We start from the raw sequence: 27,267 nt of genomic DNA on the forward strand, positions 1-27,267 counted from the left end.
CTCACCATTTCTCTTACCGAAAGGGTCTCAGCAGCAGGACCATTTTTCAGGGCTGGCTGAAATTCATTAAGACCATTAAATCATGGGCTATCCTAAAAAGGACCAGAGAAGTGACCTGAGAATAATGGGTCTGAGACCTGGATGGCTGAGTGGAACACATCAACCTATAATTGCTTTCAGAAGTTTGGGTCTTCCCTAGGCAATGCGGCCCAACTTAAAGGATTCAGGACAGACTTGTGACCATAACCTTAAGTGGCTCCTTCAACCTGCTCTGATAAACATGCAAGTGATACTGACTTCTCCCTTGGACAGAAACTCACAAGATGGAGGCTGGATTTCCAGAAGGATTCTGCCAAAACCCTTGATCAAAACAAATGACTTTTATTGGGAATGGGAAAGCATCTCTCTGGTATTGGCAACTACAAGCCAAATGAGGGATCTGGTAGACGCTATTCTCAGCCTCCCTAACAAGTCTTTCTCTTAAAGAAGCACTCATTTTTTTCTCAGGACAGTCTGAACTGGGATTGTTGGATGACAGTGTGGGTCTATATTTCACAGCATCATCAGATGGCAGGATTAGATAACCATGAAATAGCTGGTCTAGCATACAATATAGACATGTTTATTAAACTTAATACATATAAGCAAAGTAACTAAAAAAAAAAAAACTTTACATACCTCTCAAACTCTGCACAAGAACTCTGGACACAGCCAACAATAATGGGGGACAGACTCAAATCAGGGATACATTGTAAACATTGTTTTTACAAACTTAGAACAGTAACAGAACTTGTTTTAGTATGAATTTTCTATATGAAGCTTGAAATTCACACATCATTTAGTAACTTTAATCCTGAAATGATCTGCCAGAAAACCACAAACTTCATGAACAGACCAAAAAAGGAGGCAATATCGGGACAGTTGAGAGGTATGCTACTTTACACGATGAGGGTATAATTAAACAAATTAAACACAATGTACTTGATTTTTCAATGAGAAATTTGCTTAAACGTGAATGGGCCTTCTAACACTGAGGACCAAGAAAAGTCTAGAGTGTTAATCCGTCAAACCTTATTTTCTTCATGGGATTTTCTCACTGTTCTACAGGTAGTCAATTGTTCAAGCATCTCCAGAATGCAGCTCATCTGGAGGACCTGGAGAAATGCCCATAAAAGGTGGAGCAGCTCAGAATTCTAGACAGTAACCTACACAAAAATATGCTTCACCCAAATGTTGGAAGTTAGGGTGAAACCATTCTCCTTTAAGAGCTTTTCTTTCCACTTCTTGAGGGGACAGGCAAAGTATAAAAGGCAGAAGCATATCCAATACTGGGGACTTTGCACACAGTTCCGTGTTGCTTTCCCCTGCTTCTTCTACGAGTCCCCCCAAATGCTTCTCTCCTTGAACTTGGTCTCTGCTCTCATCTACCCTTGAGGGAGCAGTGGGTACCCACAGTTACTGACTGACCATGAATGCGGGAACTGTTTTGCCCTCATCTTCCTAAACACCACTTCTAAGGAGAGTTTTTTTAACAAAGCTCACCAAGTCCCATTTAAAACGTAAATGCATCAGATGGGAGTGGCTGTGGAAATATTCTAGTCAACAGACTTGTGATACATATGAAAAGGGATTTAAGAATAAGCCAAATCTCTCCCTTCCATTAGAGTCCAATGAATTGGAGAAGAGAGAATGGCTGCATGGCTAATTACAATCTCTGGCAGACCATTTAAAACTTCTCCTGAAGTCAAACTTTAAAAATCAATACAAGGGGGTAGATACCAGAGTCTTGGGTGTCATGACTACTTTGCTGGGGGGAAGGCCATCTCTGAATGGTGCAAGGATTCCTAAATATAACAATCCACACAATCACAGAGGGTGAAAAATTCCAGGAAAGCAGATTTATTTCAAAGGCACCTAAGGAAGCCGGATGGCTGGATGCCTCTAGCCCCAAGGCCTGTGAAGTAACTGGCATCTAAATTCCCTGTCTGCCTACAGAGGCTCAGGAAAGGTAGTAAGACACAGGGATGGTGATTGCATGAGGCAGAACCCAACAATGGGGAAGACATCTACAGACTCCTGTGGGAGTGGCACAGTCTCCACAACCTCATGTTTGTCTACACAGTCTCCTCAAATAGAAATCTATAAACTATTCTCTTTTGTTGCTTCAGGCTGAAGGTGACCAAAAGGGGGCTCTCGTTGGCACAGCAGTCAGTCTGGATTAGGGACTCTACTTCTATCTGGTCGATCTATACCCAACATTTTTGGTCCCAAGTTTTCTTAAAACCAGCACAATACTCGCAGGAGGAAACAAGGTGCTCACCTAAACAGAAAGGGGGACCGTGAATGACAGTCTGTTGGAATATGTCTTCTGCAGATCTGAATGTTTAAGGGACATAACAGTCTTCATAACATTTACAAAAACTAAAAAAAGTCAAGTTTTTTTACAGTCAAAGCAAATAGTCAACAATAAGCAAATAATTAAAAGCAAATAAAATTGCCAAAACAGCATACTTATTCTCTGAAGTCCCCTGAAAGGAACCAAATAGGCAAAACAGAATGACAACCAACTGGAACAGAATAATTCTATGCCAATGTCTGGGAAGAAAGATTTATATCCACTCTTGGTACTGATGTCATATGGGAAAAGTTGACCACTGTCTATGGCTACTTTCCACAGATAAGCTGTACTGACACTGATCACAATGAAAATTTTAGTAAATAGAACATTCCTCAATAACACCTTCTCAGATTACTCTTTCACAGTCAAGTATCTTCCAACATTTAATATGAAACATCCACCCCTATTCCATCATGCATTTTTTTTTTTTTTTGTGGAAAACATCACAAAAATCTCTAAAAAGAAGAAAGACAACCTACTCAAAAATAGCCTTTATTATTAGTTTTGCAGCACACTGAACTGAAGTAACCAGCTCCGATGTACATCTGATTTCTAAAAAAAATACTCATCGGCATTGTAAATTAACAACTGTTTAATATGAGGATTTCACAAAGGAATGCAATCCCTCAACTACAAGTGGGAAATGCTCCGACTAAGATTTAAAAAGTAATGTTAACCCACCCGGAGTTTAGGAGTGAACAAATTGAAAGAATCTGCAGTTGTTCATGGAACCACAAACTGAGCAATGGCATAACTTAGGCAAGCTGACAGACACTATCACATACAAGTACTACTTGCCACGATAAAAATTTAACTGGTATGCTGACAAGAGTATACATGGGGTGATGACAAGAGACATCTAAATAAAGTTCAGACTCCTATACAGTGGGCAGTCATAATTAAAGATCCTTAATTATTCCGGAATAAAGATGTCTGCTAATGATAAAGGATGCCTACTCCTTCCATCATGGGAAGCATCCTAGTAAAACATGGCTAGAAGAAATGACCAATTACAACATTCAACAGAAAAGAACATTTAACAAATGTATATCTATAGTAAACTTATCAAGAACGTTAAAGCCGAAGAAAGCAACCTCTGTGAAATTCCCAAAAAAGTGTGCAAGACCAGTAAAGGCCATTTTAAAAAGTTCCATTTACAAAGCTGAAAAGAAAATGACACTTAAAAATACTCCACGAAGGAACCGAAAAAAAATACAAACTGCGGATTTGGGGGAAGAATGTCAAAACAATGAAAGCTCATTATTAAAATATCAATAAAAAAATAAACTAATTACCTCACATCACTTATTGCAACATTTTTCTGCCTCACAGCCAGCTAAATGTAGAAGATGATAATAAAATGAAGTGTGACCTTTGAGTCGTATCACTTTTGTTGGAAGAGCGAAAGCAGAGCAAGGGAAACAGCAGCTTATATTCAATAAAACATATGAATCAAAGAGGATACTAGTTTGGTACCCAGCACATTCATTCAATCTCAACCACTTTTAGTATTGCATTTAAGTTTTATACAGTGATTTACTTTTTTTAAACATACTGATTACATTCATGAGAGACCCCCCCCCCCAAACTATTAAAACAGGTCTAACATTAACCTATGAGACTTTGGCAGTCATCAATGCTCTGCTGTTCAGAAATGTTCTGCTTTTACTGAGAATACTCTGGCAATGAAGTATCAAGCCTGTACAGAACAATCCTAGAAAAGCAGGGAAACATTACACGTATGCATGATTTGCCATGCAAACCATGCTAATTTGAATATAAAGGAGATATGCTGACTACAACACTGCTTTATTGATATACTAAAGCCAAGTCAGTGTTACAAGTTGAATAATGCGCAGCACAGCTGTCATTGTTAATTGTCCTGAACTAACAGCACTGTATGCTGTCCGCCACTGGAAACTGATATGACCGTCCTATTTTCAAGTTGTTTGCCAGTCATTTCTACAGGAGTCCACACATCATCTTCTTCACCAGTTCCCAGCTGGTAATTTGTTCCCATTCCCCAGGAAAATATATGGCCTAGAATGACAGAAAATACATAGTGATAAAATAAGACTGTCACAGAACAGTAACCACATTACCAAAACAAACCTCATTACCTATACACTGCCCAAAACCTGCAAAGTTTTATTTAAAAAAAGACAACATGATCATATGGGTGCATGAGGAAATCACACACACAACTACTCCATTAACCAATCTTCAGGAATCTTATGTACTGGTTACAGTTGAGCTTCATTTCATAGCGGAGTTGTTCAAGTTCCAGTTCCCATACCTGGGTGCATGTATTTCTTGCCTGCCAGCATTTGCTATGCTAAGGACAAGCCTAAACTTCCCCAGTTTTGCTCGCATGGAACTAGGGTGAGCTGTATTTAAAAGATAACAGATACAGAAATACAAACCTGGAACATTTCCATGGCTGTTCATCTGCGACAAAGGATGGAAAACATGTTCAGTCATAGTGGAAATTGTGAGGTATGCACCCAGAAAACTCCTGAAAAAAATGTGACATGACAAGAGGCCTATGTCATGACTTTTCCTAGTGTCAAGGAAAGGGCAGTGGAGACCCATACTGGCCATTTCCTTACTAAACACAAACATATCTACTTTCAAAATGCTCTCCCTGCACACACTTCCACCTTCCGTTTTGCCCTCTGTTTCCTAGTATCCCCCAGATCTAAAGGGACGCTTACCTTCCCATGTACCACTTTGGACACCTTGCAGGAGATCCCTCAGGTTTTATACTGGATCACCTCCCTATCAGTTTAAAACTCTGCCTTTTGTACTTTTCACAGTGTATGGCACCAATTGATCGCCTTATGCTGAACCCAGAGATTTCAGATTTTTCCCTAGAGGATCTGTTAATCTAAAAGTACAGTTTTGTACCTACCATAAATGTAGATGTTCGAGGATCCACATTGCTGCAGTCCTAACTATTGGGGTAGTCCGCTGTCCAGTCGGCCCGAATACCAAAGTATATGGCTGACGTCGGTCAGGGCGCATTAGACTGACGTCAGTACGTCAGGGTACTAATGCGCATGACCGACGTCATATCCTCAGTCTTTTCTTGCCCCAGATGTCAGAAGACCCTGAAAAGATAAGGCCAAAAACAAAAACTCCCAAAATACCTGCACCAAAAAATATATATATACAATATATACACAATTAGCAGAATATATCCTCACCTACACAACCACCCCTAAACAAAGTATGGAAGGAGAGATGGTAATTTGGACTGCAGCAATGTGGATCCTCGAACATCTACATTTATGGTAGGTACAAAACTGTACTATGTTCTTCATTCCACATTGCTGCAGTCCTAACTATTGGGTAGAATCCCAAAGCAGAGGTAAGGGAGGCTGGCAAATCATAAGGAAGCAGGAACTGACAACATGCCTTGCAAAATAGCTGTGGCAAAACCAGCCCTAGACTTAGAGTAGAGAGGAAGGTGATAATGCTTAGAGAAAGTATGCACTGAACTCCAAGTAGCTGCCTCCAAAATATCCTTAGTTGCCACCCCTTAGAAATGCTGTGGAAGTGGCAGTAGCCCTAGTGGAATGAGGCCTAATCCCAGCTGGAATCTCCTTGCCATGATGGGAATAACAAAATGTAATGCAACACCCAATCCACCTAGAAATAGTTTGTTTTGACACCGGCTTGCCCTTTGAAGTCAAAGCAAAAGAAACAAACAACTGCTGAGACTGCCTAAAATCCTTAGTCCTGCTCAAATAATAACGCAATAGCCTGTGTACATCTAAAGTGTGCAAAATCTTTTCCCCTTTATTTTGGGGATCTGCATAAAAGGTAGGCAAATGAATAGTTTGGTTTAAAGCCACACTAGAAACCACCTTAGGCATAAAGGAAGGATTAGTGCGTAAAGATACCCTATCCTTATGAAAAATCAAAAAAGGCTCCACTGCCATAAGGGCCTGCAACTCAGAAACCCTTCTTGCAGAAGTAATGGCCAACAAAAAGCAGTCTTCCATGACAAGTATTTCAATTCAGCAGTAGCGCAGGCTCAAAAGGTTGTAGAGTAAGTTTCTCCAACACAAAATTGAGATCCCAAGCAGGAGTAGGAGCTCTACGTGGGGGTCTTATATTCTTTGCCCCTCTAAGAAATTGCTTGAACAAAGGATGCGAAAACAATGGTGGGTCACAATCATAGTGAGCTGAAATTGCTGCAGCATGAATCTTAATGGAAGAGAAAGACAAACCTTTGTCCAGTAACTCAGTAAGATATTGAAGAGCCACACTCAAAGTTGGCTCAGTAATCTCCAAATTGTTTGCTGCACTCCAAAACAAAAATCTCTTCCATTTTTCTGCGTACACTTTCCTTGTACTAGGTCTTCTGGCTTCCATAATCACATTTAAAACTTGTTGAGGAAGCTGAGACCTGCTGTCTTTCAAAACAGAATATGCCAGGCTGTTAGATGTAGAGAGTGAAGCTTGACATTGAGCAGATGACCGTCCCTCTGAGACAACAGGTGTGGAATCAAGGGTAAAGGCCATGGAGGCTTCCTTACCAGACTCCTCAGTAATGGGTACCAGTGCTGCCGAGGCCAATCTGGAGCTATTAAAATCATCCTTGGCTTGTCTTGTCTGACCTTTAGAAGCACCTTTGGAAGAAGAGGCAGAGGTGGAAAGGCATACACATGAAGATTTTTCCAACTGAAAGAAAGAGCATCCACTTTCCAAGCTGTGTGATGAAATCCTTTCGTGCAAAACTTTGTCAGCTGGTAGTTTAGTGGAGAAGCGAACAGATCTATGTCTGGAGTTCCCCATGACACTGTCAATTTTTGAAATACATGAAGATCCAGTTTCCACTCGTGGGGATCCATGATTTGTCTGCTTAATACATCTGCTAAGGAGTTCTGTGCTCCCGGCAGAAACCTTGCCTGAAGAGTTAGTTGCAGACTGAGTGCAGTCTCCCATAAAATCATTGCTTGTCTGCACAATGGGTAAGAATGTGTTCCCCCTTGTTTGTTGATGTACCACATGACAGTTGTGTTGTCTGTTAGAATCAACACCTGCCCTGGAAGAAGTAACTCCTTGAAAGCAATTAATGCAAACTGAACTGCTAACATCTCTTTCATGTTGATATGTAGATGCTGTAGTCTGGCAGGCCACTTGTCTTGTATCCACTTTCCATTTAGATGAGCTCCCAAGCAACATCTGAGGCATCTGTCGTTAGAATCTGACTTGCCTCTGGCCGGGTCACAGAGAGTCCCTTGTTTAGGTGACATTCCTGAGCCCACCACAAAAATTCCTTTTGAATGCAAGGTATTATTTGAATGACAGTGTCCAAATCCTGGCAGTGCTGTGTCCACAGATTTTTGAGATACCATTGTAGCTTCCTCATATGCAGTTTGGCATTGGGAAGCACCAGAATACAAGATGCCATGAACCCTAAGGCTTGAAGGACTGTCCTTGCAGTCAGCCCGGACTGAAGAGATAGATGATGGAAGTAACTGGAAAGATTCTTTTGTTTGTCCGGGGTTAAAAGGCCATCTGGGCTGCTGTATTCAGTCTCACACCCAGAAAGCACATGTCTTGAGAGGGTACTAGACTGGACTTTATTTCGTTCACAGAATACCCTAGGCATCTTAGCACTGCTATGACATATTCCAGATGCTGTAGAAGATCTTCTTTTTCTTGAGCCAGAATCAGGCAGTCGTCCAAGTAAGGATAGATTTGGATTCCTTTTAGCCTGAAGTAAGCTATCACTGGAGCCAGAACCTTTGTGAATACTCTGGGCGCAGTAGATAAGCCAAAGGGCAATGCAGAGAACTGATAATGAGAATTTCCAGTTAGAAAACGCAGATACTTCCTGCAACTTAGTCTGATTGGCACATGAAGGTAAGCTTCCTTGAGATCTAAAGTTGCCATCCAGTGATCTTTGCCCAGCAGAGGTAAAAGCTGTTGTAACGTCAACATTTTGAACTTGGGAATGTCCAGATAAGTGTTGAGGATAGATAAATCCAGAATTGGTCTCCACATGTTCCCCTTCTTTGGTACTAGGAACAGGCGAGAATAAAATCCTAGGCCCCTTTCCGGCACAGGAACTGACTGAATGGCCCCTATTTGGAGCAACAGAGAAATTTGCTTGTGAGCCTCTGTCCTTTGAAGAGGAGGAACGTCTGGCATGCCTTTGAAAGGAGGCAAGGTATGGAAATAAAACCTGTAACCGTGGTGAATAATATCCAGAACCCATCTGTCTTGGGTAATTAAATCCCAATTTTCTTTGAAAAGAGACAGCCTTCCTCCCAAAGGTGCTGCCAGGCGAGAATGTACTGGCAGCTGAAAAGGTAGGTCATTGGGTCTGCTTACGAAAGGACTGACCCCTGCCCTCACCAGAAGTCTGAGCAGGGGAACTCCCTGTCCTAGGCCTAAAAGAACCCTGAGCTCTGCCCCTACCACGCCTAGACCTACCCCTAGACTGGGAATCATAAGCAGGATAAGTCCATCCCTTAGTAGGCCAATTTCTACTAAACTTGGAGGCTGCACCTGCAAAAATCTTTAACAGTTTGCATAGACTTAGCCTTGTCCTCCATTTTCTTCAAAACTGCTTCCACAGGCGAACCAAACAACACATCAGACTGTAAAGGAGCATCCAAAATCCTTGTCTTAACATGCTCAGCTAAATTCTGATCTCTCAGCCAGGCGTGCCTCACGAAGAACAGAACCAGTGGCAGCCACCCTGGAGGAGGCCTGCACAGCATCAAAACCACACTGCAAGGAATGTTTACCTACCTGTTCAGACACATGAACTAAATCCTGCAACTCTTTACACTCAATACCTTCAGCCAGAGCATCCACCTTAGATTTCAACTGTGAAAGAAGATAATTCTGATATTTTAACATGTGAAACTGACAATTCAACGCCCTCATGGCTAAAGTGGAAGAAGTATACACTTTCTTTCCCCATCTATCCAAAGCCCTTGCCTCTTTATCAGGAGGGACAGGATTTTTAACAACTGAGGCCTTCACACCTTTAGGCCCCTGAGAGACAGTTTCTGGGTCTGCCATAGGACTCTTAAAAAGATACTTATGAGCTTCAGGCACCCTATAATACCTATCCGGTTTAACTGGGGCAGGAGGCAAGGAATCAGGATTCAGGGAAGCCTCTGCAAACACATCTTCCACCACATTCAAAACAGGTGGAATAGCTAAAGGCCTATGCTGGGGTAAAAACAAGAATTCCCTAAGCCTTTTCCTGGAATCAGAGAAATCTTGACCTTCCCATTTAAAATGCTCCCTCATGGAATGCAGAGTCTCTGAAAATGAAAAATCCTCAGGAGGAGAAGCAGAAGGAGTAGAATCATCCACATCAGAATCAGAATAAGGAGGGTACTCCTGCAAGTCTTCAGCCGAAGACTCTGAAGCCTCCGAGCATTGCTCAAAACTCTCAAACTCAGGTTCCACCCTAGGCCTCTTATCAGGAGGGGGCATAGAACCCTAATCATAGTAATCAAATCCTCTGCCATTTTAAGCATATGTTTCTTAGGCAAAGATCCTGAAGTACTAGGAGAAACCCCCACAGAAGCTAAACTTGGCCTGCCCCTCAAAGAAGCCTTGGAAACTGAAGGAGAGGCTCTAACCACCTTAGGAAGAGAGGGAAGAACAGCCACCTGAGAAGCCCCCTCAGCCTGGCCTACTTCCTGAGAGGACACATCCTGTAACAGTAAAGTCTCTTCCTGAGACTCCAAAGAGACACCTGGCAAAACCACCGGCTCCACTGAGCCTTCCAAAGAACCGACGTCTGGGACTGTCGGTTCCTCCACCCTAGGCTTTGCTGCTTTATCTTTGCGTTTTTTAGCGAAGCGGCCGGAGCATCCGACGGCATTTTATAATTACAACGCTTCCCAAACACTAACCTGGCACAGTCTAACCTTCTCTTAATAGTGCGTTTGTTAAATCTAGCACAAGAGCGGCATCCAACAACGTCGTGCTCAGGCCCTAAACAAGGTATACACAAAGTATGGTAATCCCTATGAGGTATCTGTTTCCCACAAGAAATACAGTTATTCACTTTTTCTGACATCCGGTTAAATACTGAGGCAAGAAAAAACCAAAATATTCCCCAACGGGGTACTTAGCCAACTTTGATTCGGTCTGAAACTCTGACTTCAGAAACTTTCAGAACGCCAACCTGCACTCGCAAAATTGCTTCTGCATCGGACCATGCGGCAAAAAAGACTGAGGATATGACGTTGGTCATGCGCATTAGTACCCTGACGTACTGACGCCAGTCTAATGCGCCCTGACCGACGTCAGCCATATACTTTGGTATTCGGGCCGACTGGACAGCGGACTACCCCAATAGTTAGGACTGCAGCAATGTGGAATGAAGAACATCTACTTCACCTCAAATTCTCCAACAGTGCCTCCAGTTCACCCTCCAATCTCAACTGAGATTTATAGTCAACTGCAAAAATAATCTGCTCAGGATCTAGTTTTACCTGGACACAAAAGGCAGACTCAACTACAGAGAAGGTGCAGAGCTTTACAAAACTACTTTCACAACTTTGCACCCTTTAGTCAATGCTCAGCCAGGGAAATCATAGGGGTTCTGGGGTTCATGGCAGCTATAGCTCCAATGCTCCCCCTAACCAGGCAACATACAAGGAAAATCCAATGCTACCTGGAATCAGTTTGGTCTCAGCACTCACACCCTCTGGATACAATGATTCCTCTTTTACCTGGTCTCAGATGAGAGCTCTTGTGGTGGAAGGAGTAGGTGAATCACAAACCAGGGTTTCCCTTCAATCCTCCAGCCCCAGTTCAAGAAATGCACACAAATGCCTCGGATGAGATATGAAGTGCCTGGACAGGCAACTGGAGAGTGCAGGGCAGATGACAACCAATGTTACTAAAAGAACACATGAAAGAAATGAGGGCACTCATCCATTTGGGTCTTTTCACACCTCTGGAAACCAGGTACCCTAGAAGCGATTACAGACAGCACAACAGTAATGTAATACACATAAGCAAGAAATGACAAGATCTTACAGTGTGCGCCAGTTTACTCAGACGCCTGGGAACTTGCCACCCAGAAAAAAACATGTTACTCACAAAACATATGCATCCCATCACAGGACAGTGTGCTGGCAGACAGTTTAAGCAGGTCTATAAAGAACGCTCACAAACGGGCCCTGAACAGACTTTTTCTAGGACATTCTCCACTGTTGGAGGACCCCTCAGACAGACTGGTTTGCTTCAAAGACCAAACAGATACTACTGTTATGCACAAGGGACCCTTGCCACTCAGCTTGGAGGATAGATGTTTTGTCCTTTCAGTTGACAGTGAAGACCACTACACCTCATTCCAAGACTTCTTCTACAGACCCCCCCCCAAAAAAAATAAATAAAATGACTATTACCAACTTCATGTTGGCCAAGACAGCATTCATACCCTCTTTCTTTTAGCCGGGGAAAGTACTACAAACTCCAACAAATGAATCTCATCACTCAAACAAGATTACTATTACACTCCAATACGTCATTCCTAAACCAAACTCTGTGGCTGATAGGGTTCCGATTCCTTACAGGCACCACTTTTTCAGGATGTCAAAGTTCCCCAAGCTGCCAGAAGACCCACCATTTGAAAATCTTATACAGAAAAATAAAAGTCACCTACTGGTGCAAAGGAAATTGACAGGACTCCAACCAGAGATGCTCTCCATTCTGAAAACTCTGCGAGAACTATTACATACAGGTCTGGCCTATTCTTCCATCAAAACCCACCTGTCAGCCATCTCTGCTTGCCTCTCACTCCCCCCACTTATGTCCACATCTGAGATAAAGCAATTCTTTAAAGGCTTTAAAAGGTACGGAATCTAAGACAAGCTAGAAAGACCATTACCACTACCTGGGACCTCCACTTTTTGTTGGAGAAGCTTACCTTACCCTTTTGAACTGTAAACATCAGCAAACTTCAAATTCTGTGCTTGGAAAACTATCCTTTTGGTCTTCTCTTCAGTCAGAAGAGTTTTGGAGCTTCAAGCCACTCATGGTCACCCCCCTTTCTTATTTTTCAGACAGTATGATCTTCAGGCCTAATCATTTATGCCCAACACAGTGAATGAGCTGTCACTCAATCAGGCCATAAAACCGTGTTCTTTCCCAACCCACAGAATCGGGGGAAGTGTACATTTTCTCGACATTCACAGGCAGTCAAAGATTCTATTTTGACAAAATCCATTCAAAAATCTGATCAACTGTTCATTTCTTGGACTCTAAACTGGGCCAATTGTTATTCCAAGCAAACCGTTGCAGGCTGGATCCAAGGCCATCTCATTTTGTTACTCTACTTGACAAGTCCTTAACCTCCTGCACTTGAGCTTGCTCTACCACAGCAGTAGCAGCATCTGGAACTTTCTACAACTGAGCGGATGCCAGGTCCATTTTAGTGGCTGCCACCTGATCATCTGTACACACTTTCAAACACTATAGGATATATGGATTTTTAAGGTCCAGAGTTGCTTTTGCTAGATCAGTCCTATATGGCCTCCAACAGTTCCAGTGCCTTCTAAAACTCCCCTGCTTTCCATTTAGGTCTTGAAAATCTCCCATATATTAAGAATGCTGCAAAAGTGACTTCAGTCAGGACATAGTACAGTTCTGTAAGACCTTACCATAATAGTAAACATCCTACTGACCACTGTTGCAGTAATCCTTCCCAACCTTCTCTTCCTCTTTGCTTTTTATCATTTTTCTTTCTCCCTCAGTTCCTATCCCCAGAGAAACACACTAGAACTGAGGGGGCTTTCTTACCACTTAACTCCCACTCCAATAGAGCTCAGGAAGTTTGCACTTCCAATGGGTGGAGCCTAAGGCTTATGACAGAATCAAATTATGTCCTCACATTTCAAACAAATGTTCATAAATGGCAAACTCTTCAAAACAAAAGCACAAACTATTTTTTATAGTGGTAGCATTCTTTAGGTTCTAAGTCTTAAAGATACTACATTTGTAATATTTTGTAAACTTACATCTCAACAACCACTAGAGTTAAACACATACTGTCAAGTAGCATTTTATTCATCTAGCAGAGCTTTTATATGAAACTAAGGAGTTCTGTGTTACATGGTTGGCGAGATATTTAGAACAATGTGAAAATTATATCACTATAAATTAATATCATAAAAACAGTTAATATCTATTTACCTGGACTAGACAGAGGTCTAATATAAATGCAGTTGAATTTGCCATTGCGTAAGCTTTAAGATTAAACTTTTTAAAACCTTGTACATAGCATGGTTTTGGAATTATTGATGCAAATATGAGCAAGCAATATTTGACACCTAGAGACATCATTAGGAATTAACTGCAGATGCACCTGGAGGCGTCACTTGGATGTACTGAGTTAATACTATGCTCCTCCTACCTGACCATCGGATTAACACTACCTTTCAAGTCATTGGGAGAAGGTTTACTAAACAACCATGCATAATGCATATTTGCATATTACAGAGCCTGAAGCAACTGCTCTGGACAAGGCCTCCACAAGATCATAACTACATTTAATATAATGTCTGACAACTTGTTTAGAGTCAATACCCTGAAAATCTAACCTTACCTTTTGTAAAGAACTGATATAAAAGAAGTTATGTACTCACCATAACGTTCCATCTGAGTGGGTAACTTCATTTGTCTGCAACCTGTGGGTATCGGATCAGAGCCGGCAGCTTTACCTAGCTAAATATCCGAGCTCCTAGCTCCTCCCCTATCCATAATCCCCTGCAACACATCCCCCATCCTCAGAAAGAGGATGCCTATAGGGACTCCACAAGACCCTCGAAAGAGGCCAGTAACCTACTGCCTAACAGAATGGACAATCCTCTCCTGGTTAAGAAGCATGAAACTAGTTATGGGGAAATGGAGGGGGGGGGGTCGGTTGCAGACAAATGAAGTTACCCACTCAGATGGAACGTTATGGTGAGTACATAACTTCATCTGAAGTGGTTAACTTCATTTGGTCTGCAACCTGTGGGACAAAGTCCCCAGCTACCTAGAAAACCTTGGGCAGCCCTCAAGGAAGAATATTCCGGAGCACCGCGGAGCCAAAGGAAGCCCTACTCTTGGAAATCAAATCCAATTTATAATGGGAAATGAATGTATGAGAGGAGGACCAAGTAGCTGAACATATGTCGTCTATGATGCATTGCGAAATCCAGTTAGCTAATGTCACTTTGGTAATAGGTTTTCCTAAAGAAAACTTGGCAAAGGACACAATTGATCAGACTTGTGGTTAGTTGTTGTCCTGTGCAGATAAAAATGCAGTGGTCTATACACACCCAATTTGTGCAGTGTGTATTCCCCTTTGTTCTGGAAACTGGGAAAGAACACTGGCAGATTAATAGACCGATTAATATTCGACTCAGAGGCTGCTTTAGGGAGGAAAGAAGGATTAGTCCGGAGAGAAACTCTGCCCTTATGAAAAATTAGATAAGGGGGTTTCATACAGAGGGCTTGAAGCTCAGACACTCTCCTGGCCGAAGTTATTGCAACCAGAAAGGCTGTTATCCAAGATAAAAATTTCAACTGAGCTGACGCAGCCGGTTCGAAAGGAGGGCCCATCAAAGCCTGCAGGACCAGTGTTAAGTCCCATGGTGGAACCGGAGACTTAACTGGCGGTTTTAACAGGAAAGCGCCTTTTAGAAAGGTTTTGCAAATTCTGGTGGAAGCCAGTGATCCTACCTCATCTCCCACATGAAAGTGAGAGATGGCTGCCAACTGTACTTTAACCGTAGATGCACTGGCTCCCTGATGAAAGATATGGGACAGAAATTCAAGAATCGTCGGAATAAGGACAGTAAAGGGATCCAAGCCCTTGTCTTTGGACAAAATGGGAAAGCGTTTCCATTTACTACCGTAGATCCTTCTGATAGGTTTGTGTGCTGCTACCAGAATGGCTTTTCACTGGTGACGAGATACCGGGAGTCCTTGCTATCAGTGGAACTGGATCAACCAAGCAGTGAGCTTGAGGTCACCCAGATTTGGGGGTTGTAATACTGCAGGGTGAGAAATTAGATCCGGGATGGGATCTAAGATCCAAGGAGGAACTACACTGAGACCGCAGCTAAGGGAACCAGATCTGGCGAGACCAGAAAGGGGCTATGAGGATTATCTTGCTCTCCAACCGATGGACTTTCTGCAGGAACTTTGTCATGAGCGGAAGCGGGGGATAAGCATAAAGGAGACTGGGGGGCCAAGCATGAACCAGAGCTTCTCTGGGGCTCTCCCCTATTGGGGGAATTAGAGCGAAATATTCGCTGCACTTTGTGTTTGCCAGGGAAGCAAAGAGATCGCAGCAAGGTAGACCTCATTTGAGGAAGATCTGTTTCGCTACTAATGGGTTTAGAGACCACTCGTACGGTGTGAGGATCAGGCGACTTAGCCTGTCCGCTAGGATGTTGATCCGGCCCGGAATGTGCATTGCTACCAGAAAGCGGTTGGTGGAGATCACCCATTTCCAAACTCTCATGGCCTCTCGGCAAAGGGGATAAGATCTGGTTCCCCCCTGTTTATTGATGCACCAGACTACAGCCATGTTTGTCTGACTGAATTGCAATAGTTCCTGGAGGAAGAAGGTCTTGTAGGGCTTGCAACGCCAGAAGCACCGCCCTCATCACCAGGACACTGATATGCAGAATGGTCTCTGAGGGATCCCACATGCCTTGGACGGTTCTGCCCATAGAATGCCACTCCACCCAAGGCGAGAAGCATCCGTGGTCAACAAGGCTTGGAGCTGAGCCATGACAAACTGTCTCCCCTCTCGTAGATCCCGAGAATGCAGCCACCAGAGAAGGGAGCCCTTGCAAACCCTGCTCAGGGGAATCGGGGTGCTAAAGGGGTGCAGCAAGAGTGACCACTGGACCTGAAGAGTCCATTGTAGGATTCTCATAAGCAGGCACGCAAAGGGTGACAGACCGATGGCTGCCGCCATGGAGTCCAGAGCTCTCAGGACCAATTCCGCAGGTGGGGCTGAGGGCTGGAGAATTGCCAAAACATGGAGACAAATTGCGCAACATGTCCGTTGTTAGAAAGGCCTTGGAGTGACATGTATCTATTTTGGCCCCTATAAATTCCAGAACCTGCACAGGATGAAGGAATGATTTTTTGAAGGTTCACAGTAATATCTAGAAGCCGAGTAAGAGCCAGGGTATAATCCCTGGCCCAGCAGAGCTGATGCCTAGTGGAGGTGGTGAGGAGCCAGTCGTCCAGGTACGGAAAGACCAGAATGCCCTGAAGTCTCAGGTGGGCTGCGACCACCGCCATGACTTTGGTGAACACCCTGGGGGTTGAGGTGAGGCGGAACGGAAGAGCCCTGAACTGAAAATGACTGGCTCCCAGCCGAAAGCGGAGGAACCTCCTGGATCGTCTGTCCATTAGAATGTGGTAGTACGCATCCTTGAGGTCTATGGAGCACATCCAGTCATTCTCCTGGAGGAAGGGGAGAATAGATTGCAGGGTGACCATCCGGAATTTCTCCTTGGGAATGAACAGGTTTAGAGATGAGAGGTCTAGTATAGGCCTCAGTTCCCCCATCTTTTTTGGCACTAAAAAGAACCTGGAGTAATTTCCCAATCCGGACTGGCCTGGGGGAACGGGCTGGATGGCCCTTTTTTCTAACAGCTTCGAAATTTCCAAAGCTGCCGCCTCCCTTTGATCGGGTGGGACATCGGGGAGGCATTTCAAAGGAGGGGGTAGACTCAGGAAGGGAATGGAATAACCTCTGGATATAAGTCTGAGAACCCACCGGTGGGTAGTAATGGACTCCCAATTTTGGAGGTGCTCCGACAGATGCCCCCCGACTGCCTCCAGAGAGGGACAGCTGGGTAAGCCCTCAGGGCTGTTGCACAGGCCTCTCAGAGAAAGGTTCTCTGGACCAGAGATTCCTCTGCCCCCCACTGCCTCTGGGCAGGCGTCCACCTTGTCCTCCTCTGCCTCTGATGGACAAGGGGTCTGAAGCGGGACGGGACTGCTGTGATTTCCAGAACCACATCTTTTGTCCCCTCTGGTTCCTGGAGAAGGACTGTTGGGGATTAGAGAAGCGGATCCCGACGGCAGACAGCGTATTCCCGTCCTTTTCGCTTTGGACCAGAGCGTCGCTGTCTTGCCAAAGAGCGTAGAACCAAAGGGCACGTTAGCGAAGGACACCTTGAAGGGTTCCGCAAAATCGCAAAGGCGGAGCCAGGCATCACGCCACAGAGAATGCCTGCTCCACTGGCTCTAGCCGCTCCCTCCGTGGCATGGGAGAGTAGCCGCATAGATGTATTAGTAATAGATTTCAGAGGGGCCATACGAGTCGAAAAGATACGTTTGTCCTCGGCCGCCATGGACTCCGGGGGGGGGCCCCCAGCGTATTCCTTAATCAAGTCTCACTGGAGTCTGATAACGTGCGCCATATAGTTCAGCGCCCTCACAGAGAAGGCAGCTGAAGCAAACATCCGCTTTCCAATGCGGTCCAACGTCCGCGATTCCTTATCTTGAGGGTGGACCAAGGAACTCTCCTGCGCTAGCTCCTTGGTGGCAGCCACCACCACCATGGCATCCACTGGAGAACCTTTAGCCCCCTCGGCGCCGATGCAGGGATCGGCATCGGAACCGAAAACAGTCGGACCAGAGAGGAAAGTGTGCTCTGACCTAAACGGCGCCGAAGACACCGTTCCCCCCGCTCTCGGCCCCGAGAGCTAGGATCCGACACGCTCGAGGGCATAGTCGGCGAAGTAACCAAGACAGTCAGCGCCGACGGATCCCCGGATCCGAAACGGCATGGATCCAAAGACTCTGAAACCCGATACCAGGTCGGAGAAGGAGCGATCGGGGTAAAGAATGGGGCCAAGCTCCCCCCCCCCCGGAGAGGGGGGTTGGAGCACCCCCATCTGCATTTGAGCCTGCAAGAAAACGCACCATCCGGTCCAAATCTGCGGTCAAGCTTCTGGTGAATCTGGAGGAGGTTGCCGAGGCGGGCCTGGAGGGCTGCCTCGAAGACCTCGAGGGAGACCGGTACTCCTCTTCGGGCTCCTGGGAAAAGCAAGGAGAGTGGAGCCGAGAATGAGGATTACCAGAGACCCTCTTAGTGGGACTAGCTACCTTAGCTGGCGAGGCCGAGGGATGAGACTCAGCCCACCTTTTGTGCCTATGCCGGTCCTAGTCTTTCCTCTTCTCCTTAGACGAGGAAGAAGAGACCCCCTCACCTTGAGAAACGGAGGGAGTTTGAGTCCCCAACAAGGGAGGGGGATCGGAAGGCACGGAAGCCGCAGCCGCGACCGGTGCCTTAGTGGGAGAGGAGGAAGAAGAATCCAGGGGTAACAATCCCGCCAGGATTAGCTTGTTCCGCCTATCCCTGATGGCCCGGTGGTTAAAAGCTGCACAGACCTGGCAGCTAGTGGATAAATGGGCCACCCCCAGACAAATAATGCACTGAGTGTGGCCATCTGCTGGGGACAACTTATGACCACACTCAGTGCATTTAGAAAAAATGGCTTTAGGCCCTTCAGCCATCACACTACACACACACACACACACACTAGGGGGAGGGTGAAAAATAAATTTGGAGAATTTACCACTAAAAAGTTAAAATAAGTACACTAGACTGTAAATGGGGGGCTAAACCAAGCACACACACACAGAAAAACTTGAGAAAAGCGATTTTAAAGTTTTTTATAAACTTGAAATCTCTCACCCACGCCAAGAGCTCGTCTCTAGAAGCTGCTGTAAGCCGCGGCAAACTAGATCTGAGGATGGGGGATGTGTTGCAGGGGATTATGGGTAGAGGGAGGAGCTAGGAGCTCAGACCTTTAGCTAGGTAAAGCTGCCGGCTCGGATCCGAGGTCGGATCCGATACCCACAGGGTGCAGACCAAATGAAGTTAACCACTTCAGATCAAATATTTGGTCATCTGGGTTTGGTAATTAGTAGCCCTGAATGCCAAGGCAGAGGAGGAATAAACCTTTATACATCACCTATCCATAGCCCTGCTTATCCTCGTCTTAAGGGAGGGCATTCACAGGCTTATCAGACCATAAGAAAACTGCAGAAGGGTCCACCACAGGATACATCAGCTTATCGGGGACTTTGTCTGGCCTTTTGGGAATCAAAGGTTAGGAGTTAGGGGCAACAGCAGTGGACAAACATCCAAAATGGTCTCAAGAATAGGGGGCAGGGGAAGGGGCTGAGGCACCTATTTCTAAGATTGTTGCATCTTTTTTGAACCTCTGAAATCTGCCTAGACTCCCATTCAAAATTCTTCATATTTAAAGAAGCTCTCTCCAAAAGATGCGTCTTCTACTGAAGAATCACGGGAAATGGAGTCACCATCAGAAAGAACTTTACCAATAGAGTGCATTTGAGAAGAGTAAGCCAGAGAATGGTCAAGAATCAGAAGCCTCATTTTCAAAGTTGAATCCATAGCCATCTTTTAAGAGGTGGGGCAAGAGTCTTGAAATGAAAGAAATCCATCTATTCCTTCTCCCAATAAGAGGAAGGAGGTGGTTGGGGGAAGCAATATGTATTTTCTGACACGACTTGTTGGGTGGGACATCTACCTTACTAGGTGCAGTGGCTCATTACCCTGATGTATCTTGATTAGTTTTCCTGGGATCACTTCCCTAACCAGAAGTGGAGGGACACCCTCTGGTCCTTCCAATTACGATAGTTCGCAATTTACCTCGGTCTGTAAAATCCTCAGCCATCAAGGCCTCTGGCACCGTATTAGCATCTACTGGGGTCTCAGCAGAGGGCATCCAAGTAGGAATCTGATGTACTGTGGATTTTGAAGCCTCAGTAAGTACGCTGGAGTCAGACAGGGATGAAAGCGTTTCTGGCCCAGGCCTTTTAAGCTTTTTCTTAAGTCAAGGGATGTTCGGGGAAGCCGAATCCAACACCTTGGAGTTGGCAGTATTTGAAGTGTGGGTCTCAAGGAAAGTGTCGAGAAGATGAATGTGACTGCTAATCAGCAAGGAATTTAAAAAAAAAAAAAAGTTAAGAAATATAAAGGAAGATTCCCCAATGGGGCACTTGTCCAAGTACTTGAAGCAATGGTACCAATGATCAAATGACAATCAGTCCAATGGATGTGTGACTTGCATTCGAGCTGGAGGCAGGATAGCCTGAGGAATTGTGCTCGTACATCTGCCTACATACCCCTACTTTTATGAAGGGAGGTCACGTCAGACCCAAGAAGGCAAAGCTTTGACACCCCAGCCAGATGTCAGCAGTAATAACTCGTATGTTAAGGATACTGCAACAGTGATTTCAGTCAGTACATCCCAAGAAGGCAAAAGCTTGAGAAGTCCTAAAAGAGGAAAATCACTGAAGGTACAGTTGAAGCAGGAAGGCACGACTCCTGGAGTCATGCTTCTATCAGTAATACTTGAAGGTATGCAACAATGGACACACTCAAAAACACAAGCAGCAGCCACTGACTGTACTAGCTAAAGTCAGCAATCAGCTGCTCAAAAACATGCAACAAGAACAAGATGAAACTAAGCTGGCAAATCTTCCTGACATCACAAAGCCTGAGCAGATGATGGATGTTAAATGGATGCAGGGGCCCATTATCCTACTACACCCCCCCCCCCCCGAGATTCTAACCTCAAAACAATTGGCTAGCCATTTAGATCTATTCTGATGGTGGGCTGTGTTGCTTTTTCTGGCTTTTACAGCTGTAGTGTCTTCCTGTAGTCTTTAGTTGTCTCTAGATAGCATCTGATTTGTCTGAGCACATCCAACAAATAAAAAAGTTTACATTCTCTATTGGGCTTTAGACAAAGATTGGTAGTTGGCTGGTCTAGAACAAGGTCATGCCCAAGACTACTTTAGGCATTAGAGTACGGTTAGCAGTTAATGATGGTATCTCTGTGAAGATACTGGAAGGTCTCCTTCAAACCTCTGCCAAGCTATACTAAAATCACAAACAACCACTGCAGCACACTAAATTCTAATAGACAACACCTGCTTTGAAGTAGGGGGAAGGAGGGTGTGGTGTGGGGAGGAGACTGGACCGGTTCAGACAACCTTATAGCAAATACACAACTTTTGTACCAGAGAGGCTAAAGTCCATCTTTGTTAATTTTAAGGACACAGACCCCAAGTTTATCCCTTCTTAGCAATCCTTCACACAGGAACAAATCTCTAGTGAGTGTGGCACCAAAGGATAACTAAAGTTCTATAAATACCTAGCTTATAGTATTTTACAAAAGGTTTCACTGAAGCCCGATACAGATGCTACATTAATATCATCCAAGAGCAAATTCTTGAAAGAAAAAATCTCAAAGAGTAGCAAATAAGCTGGCAGTGTGTACTCTTGGCAGAGAGCAAAGGCTTCCTGCATTTTGCGGAGGAAGATTTAAAACAACCAGTCAAAATCATCTGGACAAGGTGATTTTAGGACGCGTTACCAATTTCGTTTTACAGAATATGAACCAACAGTTTTCTAAAAATACTCAAAGCAGAAAGTCTAAGTTGTGTGTATAAATCTATAAAATGAAAAAAAAAATTTGACTTGTGGATTGGTTAAGACGCACTTTAGCTGCTATCTTAAGCTCAAAAGAATTAGCATGCAAAGACACTGCTTCTGGAAGACCAGTTAGGGAGGGTTGACCTACCATACTTCCAGTTCAGGAGGAGGGAATACCCACCAGAAAATTTTCTAAAATACATATTTCAATTGCCCCTTAGCAGCTAGTTCAAATGGAGTAAGACTTACATAAAGTACGAATCCCAGGGAGGGACACAATCCTTCACAGAAGGATGAATGGGGAATGTACCTCTGAAGTTTGACCAAACATTCAAAGGGGAAAGAAAAAAAAAAAAAGGGAGTCCAATGAAAATTAGGGATCAATGACAGATGAACCTTAATGGTAACTAATCTTAACCCAGAGTAAAAAAAACTGCGAAGAGTAGCCTAATATAGGTAGTACTGGAGCAGTAACGAGATCCAATTCTTTCAAAATAACCCAGAACAATACATCCATTCATTTTTATATGTTTATCAAGAGTTAGGTCTTATTGTGCACTCGTCAAGGGATTTCTGGCCATTTCTGGAAATTAATTAACAATGGAGTTAATGGAGTTAAATGAAGGCCCAAGTGGGTCAGAAGGGTTCTGAGACAAATGAATCACAGCAGATGGAGCTGAACTTAAGGTCAATAAGGGGCTATGAAAATGACCCTGGACGTGCTCAGTCTGGCTTTCTGAAAAAATTCAGAGATAAATACTAGTGGGGACAACAGTGCAAAACAGCCTTGGGGTCATTTCTGGAAATGAGGGAGTACAATATGCGGAACGTAGCACTGGTATGGAGTGCAGAGAGGCCAAAGAAAGGCTACCCCCTTCTTCCATCCTATGGACTAGCTAAGGAAGCCAATACAATAGCTGGCATTCCCCTGAAATTGAAGGACCATCAAAGCAGTTCTTGAATATATCCAATTATCACAACCAAAACACGTTTTGACAGAGGAATAAGTATGTGCCTGCTAGTTTATTTGCCAAATAGCCATGCTTTCAGAGTGAAAAGAAACCGCACCTTGAGGAAAGAAAATGTGAACTGCATCTAAATGCAGATATGTAGATGGGCCGCTGATTCAGAACAGACAATACACACACTTTACATTCAACACCCACGTCATACAACAGAAGCATCTATGGTGATGGCCCTTAAAGGGGTGGGGGGACTAACAGGGAATGTTCAGAGGTGAGGCTCAATGTATATACCCACCATCTTAAATCTGGAAGTACTGGATATCTTTACCATCTATGACATGGGATCCCTTAGCAGACACCACTAAACCAGTAGTCTCTCCCGCAACACACAGATACCTGGAACAATACAAAAATACAGTTGTATAACTCACCAAAACAGTAGACATTCAAACAGATCACTGCAAAATAACCATAATAATATGGGAGTTATACCTGCCATGCAAACAGTCTACAAAGCAGACTCCTTCCACTGTGCACTGTACATCTGTCCTTAGCATGAGTATGTGCTGGTATAAGACAGCTGTAGATCTAAACCACTAAGCTTTCTTGCCCTAAACAGGGAGGCTGAACCCTAAAGCTCTAAAATAATGTCATGTAAAATCATACTAGGTCAGAAAAGTAAGAGGGAGACCCCACCCCGGTAAGGCAAAATGCAGGAAAAGGGGGGATGGTACCTCAGCAGTGACCTAATCAAACACCTGCTGTCATGGTAAGTTAGTATGTATAGCTGTGCTACATTCATTAGATTACAGATGTAATAAGTCAACTACATGGGATGACTGTCAAAGTTGTTACGGAAGAAAAGGTGGATGGAGAAGGGTCTGAGAGTCTAGGAGTTCAATGGGGATTAGAAAATTGACGACCCAACCCCCCGCTGTAATGCGATCTTAGAGTTGGTGTATATAATTTGCAAGATTATGTGGGGGACCCAATCCTCCCCAGAAAAAGATTAATAAAATTTCATGGTTAACCCCTTTTAAACACGCTACAGTGAACTGCAGTGCCTTCTGAATTCCCTCTAGAGAAACTGACTGAATCAGGCAGTCATCTAAATAGGGTAGATATGAATGTCCTTGGCCCTGCAATAAGCAATCACTGAAGTCAAGAACTTTGTGAATACCCTGAGTATAGCAGAGAAACCACAGTGCAAGGAGGTGAAGAAACCTTCAGTGCACCTCTACAATGGTGATGTGGAGCCTGGCATGCTTTAAATACAAGATGACAAAGGCTTGAGAGAGAAAAAAAAAGGTGTGCGCATAAACTTATGCCTTCTGTTCTTGGCACCAGGAGGAGCCTATATTCTTCTCTTCCTTTTTGGTATTTGTACTTGCAGTACCACTGAGCTAGGTGGATACCCTAAAAAAACAGGGACCAAGCAAGATTATTTCCAAGGAACTGAGGGAATGGCTGTAAACGAGTCAGCTTACGATCTGGAGTTTGTATCCCTGTTCTCAGGATGGTAAGGAGCCCACTCGCTCCTGGATGATGACCTTCCACTTCTTCATAGAGAGGTCCAAAGCAGATCCTATTTTTAAGGGCGGACAAGGGGTTCAGGGGTGGGTTTAATGATCTTGACAGATTCACAACTGCACCATCTAGGCTCTGCTAAATTCTGCTTGCCACCTTTTTTCTAAAACATGCTCCTTCCCCTGCAAACTTGCCTTTTTTCCATTTAGGGTAAAGAGCCAGCCATTGTAAAGCAATTTCTTCTGTATTTCACAGATAAAAAATGGAGAGAGAAAGTGTTTTACATACTGCATATTACCCTTCTTTCTCCAGTCTTTTTAATACCTCTAACTGGGGTGGGGTGACTGGACAACCTTAAAGGGACAATTACTTGTTGCAGCTAGTTAGTACCTTTTAATGTTAAAACACACTTTGGTTAGCCAAGACAACTGGGACTACTATTCTAGTGGCAGTAGTAGTATTAAAGTAGCCTGGTCAGTCCGAGTTGGGAAAAACACAGGGAGGCTTAAAACAAGATGGATTCCACCAAAGGGGTGGTAATTCTCACGACAGCTACTTTTGATGTGCTTTTACATTAAAGTTGTTCCATGATCATCCATCTTGTGACAGAAGGTATTTACCTAGTCTCTGAATCACAAGGCATTCCAGGGAGCTTAAAATGCAAACTTTTATTGGCCAGAATAAATTAGGTGCATTTTAGCAGAGCTGTTCACCACTCAGTGGTGGCTAGCAGTGCCCTGTATAGTAGCAAATCTATAAAGCTAGCATTGAGGACTTAAACCCTTAACATAGAAAGGCTTTACTTGGAGCCAGGCTTAGGCCAGCTAGTGTCAAACAGCATTAAGATCAAAGTACTAACATCTAGTTTTCACCCTAGATACCACAGAGGTGACCCCCTGTAAAACCAAGACCTAAACCATAAGAGTCTAATCCTAATACAGGAAAAGATATGAATGTGCCCTTTCATGGTGTCTCTATGGTCAGCTTGCTATGGACATCCTGAGACAATGCAGTAATTCTCACAGACAAAACGTTCTATTCCTTAAACAGTATGAGAAATGTACACTTGTAACTTCCTTAGAAGCAAAAGTCTTGCTTACAAAATAAAACATGTCAAAACACACACTACACCCTTCACACATACCACTCACCACAACCCATAGGCTTTCTTATGAGACACTTAAAAGAAACCTCTCCAAATCTTAAAGGCCTTCTAAACTGTCAAAATGTAGCAATCACTAAAGCACACACCAAAAGAAGCACCTAACCTCTCACAAGACTACACCCAATGATCCCCCAAGAACAAAGCCCATAAGGCAAGCAAACACTTTACTTAGTACTCTTGTCATAGAGGATTCTATTGTACGACACACAGGTAGTCCTCTCACCAGGCTGGACAAAAGAACGGTTAGTTGCCTATTTGGAGTTGGGATCCACAATATCACACACATACACAGGTACCAATAAGATTCTATCATAGTTCATGTGGGTACAAATGACCAGAGATGCACCTCAATGGACTATATGGAGAGATATTATGGGATCTCTCCAAATGTGTGCCAGACATGTATGTGCCTTGCACCGAGCAGCATTCTAACTTCAAGGATAATGCCACAGTACAAACAGAAAATGGATTTTAAATTGGCCAAGTCTCTGGTGTCACTCCAAGCAGATCCAATATTTATAAGCAAGGGAGGTCATGAAAAGACCACTTTTACTTTGCCAAGGATGGTCTGCATCTGTTCCCCCGGGCTTTCAGATATTGGCTAAAACTTTATCCGCCCCTTACAGCCTTTAAGCATCATCAAAATAAGAAAACTACTAACACAGCAAAAAAAAAAAAAAAAGTCAAAGCAACCTTAAATGTGCTACTACTCAATGCTGGGAGCCCAAACAAGAAACTCCACACCCTACAAACCCTCCTCTCCCTGAAGACTGCAAGCATCTTTGCTGTTACCAAGACTTGGTTTAAAACCACAAGTATTCCAGCAGTGGAAGACTACAGTGCCCTCACATATTTAGGCCATGAACAGCATAGACGGGCTAAAAGTGTAGGTGTCTTGACCTACTTTAGCAGGAAATGCAACTCTAGGTAGGTTAAAAAGAATAATGCACTGGAGCTCATCCATATCCAAGTCTCCACAGACAAGGTTCCCTATCATGTCCTGGCCAGCTACAGGTTACCCTCTATGACCCAAGAAGCTCTCACCTAGACCTACTAGAGGTGATCAACATCCAAATACTCTACTCATGGTAGACTAAAACTAGCTCTCTACAGACTGGGACACACACACCAGCTAATTCACAGGCATAACGTTTCCTGAACATTATCAGTACAAACACCCTGTACCATACAGTGCACTCTCCACCCAGAGGATCAAACATATTGATCTAGCAATCAACATGGGAGAGTACTGCACCCCACCTCCATGTAAAGTCCTCATTGCTGATGTTGGACCACAAAGCTGTCTCCCTCAAAATAAAAGTCAACCTGGAAAACCCAAATAAACCCATAACAATAACTATACCAAAGCTAACTGCATCTTATTAAGCAACTGTGAAAACTCCTGACTCCCTCAAACTTTGTCAGCATAGCTACCTATGCAGATTTACAAAACCCTGCAAAAACAAGTAAATTGCTACATTGAGGCCTTCGTACCTACCAGAGGTAAGCCTAGATCTAACAAAAAACAAACCACACTGGTGTAATCCCTACAATAACAGGCTACGTAACAAAAGTAAAAAAAAAAAAGTCATGGCCAAGATCAGAAAGAGCAGCTCTCAAGACAAGGGGTCTCTGATGAGGTCTAATAAAGACTAACAAGGTCAATTACAAGGTCATGGGATAACCTCCCATGCTAAGGACAATCACAAGGCATTCTTCTGCTATG

The 27,267-nt window shown here is 43.9% G+C and overlaps 1 protein-coding gene across 1 annotated transcript in view; it reads right to left on the minus strand.

Moving 5' to 3' along the window:
• Positions 1–2,874: 2,874 nt before the first annotated feature.
• The window catches only part of RCC1 (regulator of chromosome condensation 1), a 498,237-nt gene continuing 473,844 nt past the window's right edge, over positions 2,875–27,267 (minus strand). Inside the window, exon 7 of the mRNA XM_044060220.1 lies at positions 2,875–4,474. Coding sequence (XP_043916155.1) covers positions 4,272–4,474 — 203 coding nt within the window. The 3' untranslated portion in view covers positions 2,875–4,271. The remainder of the gene's footprint in view (positions 4,475–27,267) is intronic.

This window comes from Protopterus annectens, chromosome 1.part2 (assembly GCF_019279795.1).
Source record: "Protopterus annectens isolate FY-2018-M chromosome 1.part2, PAN1.0, whole genome shotgun sequence".
In the NCBI taxonomy this organism is placed as follows: domain Eukaryota; kingdom Metazoa; phylum Chordata; order Ceratodontiformes; family Protopteridae; genus Protopterus; species Protopterus annectens.